Consider the following 11833-nt stretch of genomic DNA (forward strand, 5'->3'; position numbering starts at 1 on the left):
TTTTGATTTGTTTTCACCATTATAATACAAAAACTGGACATGTTCACCTTAATGGTACGGATGAGGAGAATCATACTGCAAGGTTGTTTTTACCACAAAATGTACACCATGAAAACAAATCCCAAAAGACAATGCCAGAATTACATTTTTTTCACACTTGGAATTTGTTTCCTCGTTTTCCAGTACACTATATGGTAAAATGAATGGTGTCATTGAAAAGTACAAATCATTCTGCAAAAACAATCCTTCATATGGCTATGTGGACAGAAAAATAAATAGAGTGAAGGCTCTGGGAAAAAATAATGAAAACGGAAATTAGGCACGTCTTGAAGGGGTTAAAATTAGCATTTTAATAACAGGCAGAAAACTTTTCAGAAGGCTTATACAGCCATTCCGTCTTGGATTTTTAGCATAAGTTGGGGGCGTGGGTGTTGAGCTCACAGTGGCTGGACAGGCCATCTATACGTTGTTAGTGGACAACCCCTTTCAGAGATATTTTAGGGTTTTCGTTAATGTCAATTCCTAACGTCCCTGGTCTTTTAGGATGACATGGATGGTCATTGTTAGTAACTCTGGTGGTAGTGGTCTATGATTGTTAAGTGGTAATTATTAGTGTTGTGATGGTGAAGAGGTTAAAAAAAGTTGACTGACATATAATATGTTGAATATATAGGGTCCGTGAATATGTTTGATGTGAAATCCTGGAGCTTTGCCGACTGGTCACTGCAAAACCCTGCGAGGGTCGCCTCATCTATCGCGAGTGAGGTCAGCATTTCTTTTATTTTGGGCAGGTCTCCATTCTGTAGATTTTACACTTATAATGTACGCCAATTCTTTTGACAACTTTATTTAGCTTCACCGGCACAGTTCAATGTGAATCCATGTACTGCTGTAATTATATGCACCGGGGCCTAATAATGTGCTGTCACATCCGGTCATGGGGCACGTCGGCACATCTCACGGTGCTGCCCGCGATAAAATGACATATTCTGCTCATGTTTGATGTCATGATTTCTCAGGGATGAAAAATAAAAAAAAAACACTGTTATGTTTTGGAATGCAAATTCCTCAAGTCACTTCTATATTTTTAAAATATTTTCTAATTTTATTTTTTTGGTGAACTACGAAAAATTTTTTAAAATATATTAAAATTGCATGTCCGCTGCAATTCATTTTAAGAGGTGCTGGGCTTCTAATAAATCCCGGGTGGTTCAAGCGACATTAGAGTCTTGATGTTGTGCTTTATACATGTTTTTCACAAGTACCCATTATAGTCTATGGTTACAAACTGCGTGTCCCCCCAAAAAAAGTCACGGTGACGTGTCCGTTTTTGATCAAACTCATCTATCAAAACTACCAAATAAGCGTGCGGGTCTGGGAAGATCATGGATACATAGATGGCGTCCATGCGCTGGCCATTATTAACATTGTAATGGGAGGAGAATCTTTGTAATTTATTTATGGATTTTTTTTTCATTAGTCATATCACTGATGGTAAAAACCTGACACTGACCAAACACTGATGAAACTCAGATCCAAAACACTGATGACTAACGGTCTGTGTTTTTATGAAAAAAATTCATGGAAATCTTTATGAGGCCTTACTGTGGGGAAAAAGAGCCCCCAACAATGCTACTAAAAACGAAGGGCTTGATTTATCAAACAGTGAAATACAAGCTACGGCTTCTGTTAGTGGAGCTCACATCGGAGTGCAATCTGATTTCCGCAGACTCACACAATGGAGATATCTTATTCTCCATACCTGTGCTGCAATTGTCTCATCCAAGAGAAGCAGGATCACACTAAGTGGACGCTCGGCCTAAACTGTGATCAGTAGTGTGATGCGAGTGTCATTTACATAATCGATCCCATTCTCTTGCATGAGAGAATCTGCGCTCGTGTGACCTAACATGCCATCTATTACAAGTAATATTGATGGTCACATTGGTTTAATTATATTATTAATTTTATTATCTGTGATTTCTGCTTGTCTGATTGTTCACTATATAACTGAGTTTTGTAGAACATAAAACTGCAAATGTAATTAAACATAATGTAATATGAATTGATGCACCACTCAAATATATATTTAAGACAGGGAATGTTTTATTGACAAATCCAGCACATTGGAGATGTCATGAAGTGTTTCAAGTGTATTGGACCAGGACAGTTAAATGCAGCAAAAATACATCAGAACATAAAGTTGCTACACAGAAACGAACTGGTTGAGCAAATAGATTTGCATGTTTCTTAGATGTTACATTGTTCCCTGTGAAAAGCAGCACCGTTTTGACATTTAGTATTCTTCTCCTTCCTCCTCGCCCTCTCCCTCCACAGAGTCGACACCAACTTCCTCATAATCCTTCTCCAGAGCAGCCATGTCCTCACGGGCCTCGGAGAACTCTCCCTCCTCCATACCCTCACCTACATACCAGTGCACAAAGGCACGCTTGGCATACATTAGGTCAAACTTATGGTCCAGTCTTGCCCAGGCCTCTGCAATAGCAGTGGTGTTGCTCAGCATACACACAGCCCGCTGGACCTTGGCCAGATCCCCACCTGGAACCACAGTTGGTGGCTGATAGTTAATACCAACCTTAAAACCAGTTGGGCACCAGTCCACAAACTGGATGGTACGCTTGGTCTTGATGGTGGCAATAGCTGCATTAACATCTTTGGGCACCACATCACCACGGTACAACAGGCAGCAAGCCATGTATTTACCATGACGTGGGTCACATTTCACCATCTGGTTGGCTGGCTCAAAGCAAGCATTGGTGATCTCAGCCACAGAAAGCTGCTCATGGTAGGCTTTCTCTGCAGAGATGACTGGGGCATAGGTGGCAAGAGGGAAGTGAATACGAGGATAGGGCACCAAGTTAGTCTGGAACTCTGTCAGATCTACATTCAGGGCTCCATCAAATCGGAGGGAAGCTGTAATAGAGGACACTATCTGACCTATCAACCTGTTAAGATTGGTGTAAGTTGGGCGCTCAATATCTAGATTTCTACGGCAGATGTCATATATGGCCTCATTGTCCACCATGAAAGCACAGTCAGAATGCTCAAGAGTGGTGTGAGTGGTAAGGATGGAGTTGTAGGGCTCAACAACAGCGGTGGACACTTGGGGAGCTGGGTAGATGGAGAACTCCAGCTTGGACTTCTTTCCATAATCAACAGAGAGACGTTCCATCAGCAGAGAGGTGAAGCCAGAACCAGTGCCACCACCGAAACTGTGGAAAACCAGGAAGCCCTGAAGACCTGTGCACTGGTCAGCCTGTGGAAAACATGAGGCACAGCATGTTACGATCACAAACATTTAATGTGTCTGCTATATATCCACACCATTAACACAGCCACTCACCAGTTTGCGGATTCTGTCGAGCACCAGATCAATGATTTCCTTGCCAATTGTGTAGTGACCACGGGCATAGTTGTTGGCAGCATCTTCTTTTCCAGTGATCAGTTGTTCTGGGTGGAATAGCTGTCGGTATGTACCAGTGCGCACCTCATCTGCAAATAATTGACAATATGGTGTAAAAAAACAAAACAATGGAAGATTCATCTAGGAAATTAGCAGACGCCAACAATCAGGCTTCTATGTCGTGACCGAAAGCACCACTCCAGCATTATTTTTTTCACCACTGGAGTGGTGCCACTAGTGTAAGTTCCCTGCCCCTAGTCTTATACTTATCAGCCGCCACCTTCATCTGTTATCGGTGTCCCTCTGGACAGTCTGCAGCAGGCTGTGACCTACCGTATTGTACCAGTGTTTGCTGGGCGATCCGGAAGTCACTACTCAATGTAAGTCAATGAGAGCCATAGCGAAGAACTTGAAGACTTAAGGTACTGTCACACTAAGCGATATCGCTAGCAATATCGCTATAACTTGTGACGTTATAGCGATATTGCTAGCGATATCGATGTGTCTGATACTTACCAACGACCCGCTCCCCCGCTAGTTATCGCTGATCGCGCGAGAACGTTCAGGACTGTTTCTCGTCGTCAGCTTCCTGCTGGGCTTCCTGTGGAGAGACGAGCGACAAGCGTGGAGGCGGGCGGGAGGACGCAGGATCGCCTAGTGTGACAGGTAAGTAGCGACCCCCGTCCCCTGCGATGTCGCTGGTGAGATCTGCCTGTGTGGCAGCTCACTAGCGACCACTTAGCGATGTACCAGCGATCCTGACCGCATCATATCGCTGGTCGGGATCGCTGGTACATCGCTAAGTGTGACAGTACCTTTACACTTGTGACCGTTACCGCTGATTTCCAGTCAGTCTAAAGTTGGAGTCACAAGGAGCGGCACCAGGAACAGCTGAAGACGGTGGGGAGCAAGTATAATACTAAGGTCACAGACCATATGTTAGTGGCACCACTCCAGTGCTGGAATAAAAAAACATTGTAGTGGTGCTTGAACATGTGATACCATCAGATACCATACAAGACACGATACAAAATGTCACCGTCATCATCTAATTAAACGGTTAGGGGTTGTCCAGATAAAACAAGCCATCACCGATCCACAGAACAAGTAATCATTAATTGATCCATGGATGTCCAATGACTGGGACCAGCACCAAACTTCAGACTTGGGAATTTTCATCCCTATTACAAAATAGAGTTACAGGTTGGATGACTGACCGACGCTCCATTCATTCTTTACGGGGTTCCTGGAAGAAGCTGAGTGCATAGCAGAGCTTGGTGGCCCCACAGAGAATGAACGGAGAGGAGGTAGAGCATGTGCACTGCTGCTGGGATAAAAGTGCCCATTCTGTCAATCGGACCAAGTCCCAGTGTTTAGACTCCCACTGATCCATGATATCAGATTTTAAAGGAGAACCCCTTTAAAAGAGCTCTTCTCTAAATCCTATGTCATGTCACACACATCTTTCTGACGGGCTCATTAGTAACTGCCGTGCAGCTGAAAGAGGGGCTCATGGACATCCCTACATTGCAGTTATGTGCACATACACAGCTAGGTCTTTGTGCTTTACTATGATAATGTGGTAGAAAATAATAGATTTACTCAATTCACAAATATATATATATATATATATATATATATATATATATATATATATATATATCCAACATTCTGGACCGTGAAGAAGGCGGGTTCTACCGCTGAAACGCGTAGTCCTATCTGCACGACTTTCCTGCGTTATTGCTGTTTTGAACTGCTTGGACCATTGCATTTTAATGGATTTATGAATAAAAAGAAAATTTTTTTTAACAGCATCCTGGATTGCTCACGTTATTGCTGGACTTTGCTTTGTCGTTGTTCATATACAGTGGGGAAAAAAAGTATTTAGTCAGTCAGCAATAGTGCAAGTTCCACCACTTAAAAAGATGAGAGGCGTCTGTAATTTACATCATAGGTAGACCTCAACTATGGGAGACAAACTGAGAAAAAAAAATCCAGAAAATCACATTGTCTGTTTTTTTTTCATTTTATTTGCATATTATGGTGGAAAATAAGTATTTGGTCAGAAACAAAATTTCATCTCAATATTTTGTTATATATCCTTTGTTGGCAATGACAGAGGTCAAACGTTTTCTGTAAGTCTTCACAAGGTTGCCACACACTGTTGTTGGTATGTTGGCCCATTCCTCCATGCAGATCTCATCTAGAGCAGTGATGTTTTTGGCTTTTCGCTTGGCAACACGGACTTTCAACTCCCTCCAAAGGTTTTCTATAGGGTTGAGATCTGGAGACTGGCTAGGCCACTCCAGGACCTTGAAATGCTTCTTACGAAGCCACTCCTTCGTTGCCCTGGCGGTGTGCTTTGGATCATTGTCATGTTGAAAGACCCAGCCACGTTTCATCTTCAATGCCCTTGCTGATGGAAGGAGGTTTGCACTCAAAATCTCACGATACATGGCCCCATTCATTCTTTCATGTACCCGGATCAGTCGTCCTGGCCCCTTTGCAGAGAAACAGCCCCAAAGCATGATGTTTCCACCACCATGCTTTACAGTAGGTATGGTGTTTGATGGATGCAACTCAGTATTCTTTTTCCTCCAAACACGACAAGTTGTGTTTCTACCAAACAGTTCCAGTTTGGTTTCATCAGACCATAGGACATTCTCCCAAAACTCCTCTGGATCATCCAAATGCTCTCTAGCAAACTTCAGACGGGCCCAGACATGTACAGGCTTAAGCAGTGGGACACGTCTGGCACTGCAGGATCTGAGTCCATGGTGGCGTAGTGTGTTACTTATGGTAGGCCTTGTTACATTGGTCCCAGCTCTCTGCAGTTCATTCACTAGGTCCCCCCGCGTGGTTCTGGGATTTTTGCTCACCGTTCTTGTGATCATTCTGACCCCACGGGGTGGGATTTTGCGTGGAGCACCAGATCGAGGGAGATTATCAGTGGTCTTGTATGTCTTCCATTTTCTAATTATTGCTCCCACAGTTGATTTCTTCACTCCAAGCTGGTTGGCTATTGCAGATTCAGTCTTCCCAGCCTGGTGCAGGGCTACAATTTTGTTTCTGGTGTCCTTTGACAGCTCTTTGGTCTTCACCATAGTGGAGTTTGGAGTCAGACTGTTTGAGGGTGTGCACAGGTGTCTTTTTATACTGATAACAAGTTTAAACAGGTGCCATTACTACAGGTAATGAGTGGAGGAAAGAGGAGACTCTTAAAGAAGAAGTTACAGGTCTGTGAGAGCCAGAAATCTTGATTGCTTGTTTCTGACCAAATACTTATTTTCCACCATAATATGCAAATAAAATGAAAAAAAACAGACAATGTGATTTTCTGGATTTTTTTTTCTCAGTTTGTCTCCCATAGTTGAGGTCTACCTATGATGTAAATTACAGACGCCTCTCATCTTTTTAAGTGGTGGAACTTGCACTATTGCTGACTGACTAAATACTTTTTTTCCCCACTATATATATATATATATATATATATATATATATATATATATATATATATATATATATATTTTGACCCCTGCTCTGTCACTGGGGACATTCTTGTAGTAAGGCAGGGAATGAAATATTGTGGTCCCATATTTTATGGTCCGTATCTGCCATTTCCAGTTTCAATACTGTTCCCTGCAGAGAATTACATCCACCGATAGCAGCACAGGGCGGCCATTCAATGCACTATTACTCTGGGATCTGATGACTTCTCCGCATAGAGACGTGTTACCTGGTCTCTACATACTATCATATATTCAATCACTAGAGATTAGAGTTAGTTCGTGTATTGTGCTCACCGATAACTGTGGGCTCCAGGTCCACAAACACCGCCCTAGGGACATGCTTGCCAGCTCCAGTCTCGCTGAAGAAAGTGTTGAAGGAATCGTCCCCTCCTCCGATGGTCTTGTCACTGGGCATCTGCCCATCAGGCTGGATGCCATGTTCCAGGCAGTAGAGTTCCCAGCAGGCATTACCGATCTGCACACCGGCCTGACCAACATGGATGGAGATGCACTCACGCTGGAAGGAAAGAGCAGAATGTCACTGGTTAGTGTCCTGTCAATATTTGTCTGTTAAAATGTCATCTTCCCTTGTGTTTACACCACACTTGGATTTTACTGGGAATATCTAAACAGATGTCAGAAAAAGGAAAGACTAGAGATGAGCTCTGGGGAGGCTGAAAGCCAGCCGATCACTAGTCACAGCCCAGCACCGCCTCACACTAGTCACAGCCCCTGCACCGCCTCATACTAGTCACAGCCCCAGCACCTCCTCACACTAGTCACAGCCCCAGCACCTCCTCACACTAGTCACAGCCCCAGCACCTCCTCACACTAGTCACAGCCCCAGCACCTCCACATACTAGTCACAGCCCCAGCACCTCCTCACACTAGTCACAGCCCCAGCACCTCCTCACACTAGTCACAGCCCCAGCACCTCCTCACACTAGTCACAGCCCCAGCACCTCCACATACTAGTCACAGCCCCAGCACCGCCTCATACTAGTCACAGCCCCAGCACCGCCTCACACTAGTCACAGCCCCAGCACCGCCTCATACTAGTCACAGCCCCAGCACCTCCTCACACTAGTCACAGCCCCAGCACCTCCACATACTAGTCACAGCCCCAGCACCTCCTCACACTAGTCACAGCCCCAGCACCTCCACATACTAGTCACAGCCCCAGCACCTCCTCACACTAGTCACAGCCCCAGCACCTCCACATACTAGTCACAGCCCCAGCACCTCCTCACACTAGTCACAGCCCCAGCACCTCCACATACTAGTCACAGCCCCAGCACCTCCTCATACTAGTCACAGCCCAGCACCTCCACATACTAGTCACAGCCCCAGCACCTCCTCATACTAGTCACAGCCCCAGCACCTCCTCATACTAGTCACAGCCCCAGCACCGCCTCATACTAGTCACAGCCCCAGCACCGCCTCATACTAGTCACAGCCCCAGCACCGCCTCATACTAGTCACAGCCCAGCACCTCCTCATACTAGTCACAGCCCAGCACCTCCTCATACTAGTCACAGCCCCTGCACCGCCTCACACTAGTCACAGCCCCAGCACCTCCGCATACTAGTCACAGCCCCAGCACCGCCTCATACTAGTCACAGCCCCAGCACCACCTCACACTAGTCACAGCCCGGCAGCGCCTCACACTAGTCACAGCCCCAGCACCGCCTCACACTAGTCACAGCCCGGCACCTCCTCATACTAGTCACAGCCCGGCACCTCCTCATACTAGTCACAGCCCGGCAGCGCCTCATACTAGTCACAGCCCGGCAGCGCCTCATACTAGTCACAGCCCAGCACCGCCTCATACTAGTCACAGCCCGGCACCGCCTCATACTAGTCACAGCCCGGCAGCGCCTCATACTAGTCACAGCCCCAGCACCGCCTCACACTAGTCACAGCCCGGCAGCGCCTCATACTAGTCACAGCCCCAGCACCGCCTCATACTAGTCATAGCCCGGCACCTCCTCATACTAGTCACAGACCCAGCACCTCCTCATACTAGTCACAGACCCAGCACCTCCTCATACTAGTCACAGCCCCAGCACCGCCTCATACTAGTCACAGCCCGGCAGCGCCTCATACTAGTCACAGCCCCAGCACCGCCTCACACTAGTCACAGCCCGGCAGCGCCTCATACTAGTCACAGCCCCAGCACCGCCACATACTAGTCATAGCCCGGCACCTCCTCATACTAGTCACAGCTCGGCACCAGGCTGACACTATGTCGGAGGATGGGAACAATGAGCCCACCACACCCACTGCCGCAGCACCAGAAGGTGGGGGATGGCTGCTCCCTCCCAGGGGGTCCACATCACGTCACCAGGATACCAGCCAGCCCTGACTGCAGGCATGGGAGGATCTGACAGGCTGATACACAGCGGGGGAGGGTGACAGAGCCTCCATCACACAGCAGCACACAGCCATCTCACATACAGAGATAATGGACCGCGATCATTACTACAATCCCACATGTCCTATCCGGCTACAGGCAGCCTGGCCCTGCCCTGACCACAAAGGGTTAATAGTGACAGCTTCCACGGGAGCGCAGCTATGGGAGCCGCCCTATGCGATCACATCAGCCCACTGCCTATGCTATGAGCGCTCCATCTCCGCTCCCCAGTGTCAGTACACCAGCCCCACCCATACCCCAGCCTTCTTACCATGTTTGCGGGATGAGGGCTTCAGAGAGGAGGGCGAGAGGAAGGAGGAGAAGGATGCCTTCTTACAGTGCGACTCTAAGGAGGTCGGTGTAAGAGAACCTGCTACACATGGTCCACAGCAGCCCGTTATATACAGCGGCGTTGTCAAGGAAACCGGGCTGGAGCCGTTTTCATTGGTGCAAGCGCCGTGAGTACTGGCCTGTGATTGGTCACACGGTCATAGGATGAGGTAATCCGCCCGACCCACCACAGACAGAGTGAGGGACAAAGAGAGACAGGGAGTCGCCGGAGCATCATCCGCCCGGACCGGGAACATGGTGGTCTGCTAACAAAGACCCCCATACTGATACCTCATGTCAGTACCTGCAAGTGACGGAATGACGTCACGCGGAGCAGATGTCGCCTTCACATTGCCTGCTGTCTTACTTTTCTCCCAGTAACCGGCTGAAACCAAGGATAATGGCTCTAAGTCTCCAACCTGTGTCCCCCCCCCGCCATGTGCCCCCAGGTGTCAGGATGAGGCCTGTCACTAATGATGGCAGATGTCTTTATAGTGGGGGCCACAGGCGCCTTCTGGTGTCCATCATGTGATGGACCGGGTGATACTGTTATCATTCTTCTCTTCCTAATAATAGAATCCTGGGAAGTACAATGTGAACTGTGGCCACAGCTGCGTCTCCGGCCCCGCACATATTACTGGGCTCCGGGCTGCGTCTCCGGCCCCGCACATATTACTGGGCTCCGGGCTGCGTCTCCGGCCCCGCACATATTACTACCTGTAGGGTGGGCTCCGGGCTGCGTCTCCGGCCCCGCACATATTACTACCTGTAGGGTGGGCTCCGGGCTGCGTCTCCGGCCCCGCACATATTACTACCTGTAGGGTGGGCTCCGGGCTGCGTCTCCAGCCCCGCACATATTACTACCTGTAGGGTGGTTTGGGCTGCGTCTCCAGCCCCGCACATATTACTACCTGTAGGGTGGGCTCCGGGCTGCGTCTCCAGCCCCGCACATACTACTACCTGTAGGGTGGTTTGGGCTGCGTCTCCAGCCCCGCACATATTACTACCTGTAGGGTGGGCTTCGGGCTGCGTCTCCGGCCCCGCACATATTACTACCTGTAAGATGGTCTCCGGGCTGCGTCTCCAGCCCCGCACATATTACTACCTGTAGGGTGGTTTGGGCTGCGTCTCCAGCCCCGCACATATTACTACCTGTAGGGTGGTCTGGGCTGCGTCTCCAGCCCTGCACATATTACTACCTGTAGGGTGGGCTTCGGGCTGCGTCTCCGGCCCCGCACATATTACTACCTGTAAGATGGTCTCCGGGCTGCGTCTCCAGACCCGCACATATTACTACCTGTAGGGTGGTCTGGGCTGCGTCTCCAGCCCCGCACATATTACTACCTGTAGGGTGGTCTGGGCTGCGTCTCCAGCCCCGCACATATTACTACCTGTAGGGTGGTCTGGGCTGCGTCTCCAGCCCTGCACATATTACTACCTGTAGGGTGGGCTTCGGGCTGCGTCTCCGGCCCCGCACATATTACTACCTGTAAGATGGTCTCCGGGCTGCGTCTCCAGCACCGCACATATTACTACCTGTAGGGTGGTCCGGGCTGCGTCTCCAGCCCCGCACATATTACTACCTGTAGGGTGGGCTCCGGGCTGCGTCTCCGGCCTCACACATATTACTACCTGTAGGGTGGGCTCTGGGCTGCGTCTCCAGCCCCGCACATATTACTACCTGTAGGGTGGGCTCCGGGCTGTAGCATATGCTAGTGCTCGTAGGCAGGAGTAGTGGGCTGGACACCTTCCCCGGCCACAAAGCTTGATTATCCCATGAATACATCATTCATCTGAATGGAGTTTGCAGACAGCTATGCACCTGCTTCAGAAAAGACCCCATTCACATGCATGAACCAGACAGGGAAAATGCTGCACCAGATCTGCTGCATGTGAATACGGCTCAGTGACAGCTGATGTGTGGCAGTGGGTGCAGTGTGGCTGGGACCCTCCTCCATTCAGGTATCTTCTCCTGCCACTCCCCAGTGCCGGCTCTTTGTGTGCGGAGGTGACATCCAGCACAATGGTCCCATTCTCACTCCCTCCCCTCCATTCCTTGTCATCTCCGATACACAATCACGGTTACATTCTGCCGGTTATATACATGGTGCACATCACAGAACAAAGCCTCCTCAGTCATACGACTAATCATCTGCG

General features: G+C 48.5%; 1 protein-coding gene across 1 annotated transcript; it reads right to left on the reverse strand.

Moving 5' to 3' along the window:
• Nucleotides 1–2084: 2084 nt before the first annotated feature.
• LOC141076133 (tubulin alpha-1A chain) lies at nucleotides 2085–9764 on the reverse strand. Its single transcript, XM_073563448.1, has 4 exons — nucleotides 9618–9764; nucleotides 7228–7450; nucleotides 3365–3513; nucleotides 2085–3277 (listed from the first exon to the last, which is right to left on the reverse strand). Exons 1-4 carry the CDS (start codon nucleotides 9618–9620, stop codon nucleotides 2297–2299), a joined length of 1356 nt encoding a protein of 451 aa, XP_073419549.1. The 5' UTR covers nucleotides 9621–9764; the 3' UTR covers nucleotides 2085–2296.
• Nucleotides 9765–11833: the final 2069 nt, after the last annotated feature.

Source organism: Dendrobates tinctorius, unplaced genomic scaffold (genome assembly GCF_039654945.1).
Source record: "Dendrobates tinctorius isolate UK_male_01 unplaced genomic scaffold, ASM3965494v1 ptg000388l, whole genome shotgun sequence".
Lineage (NCBI taxonomy): Eukaryota > Metazoa > Chordata > Amphibia > Anura > Dendrobatidae > Dendrobates > Dendrobates tinctorius.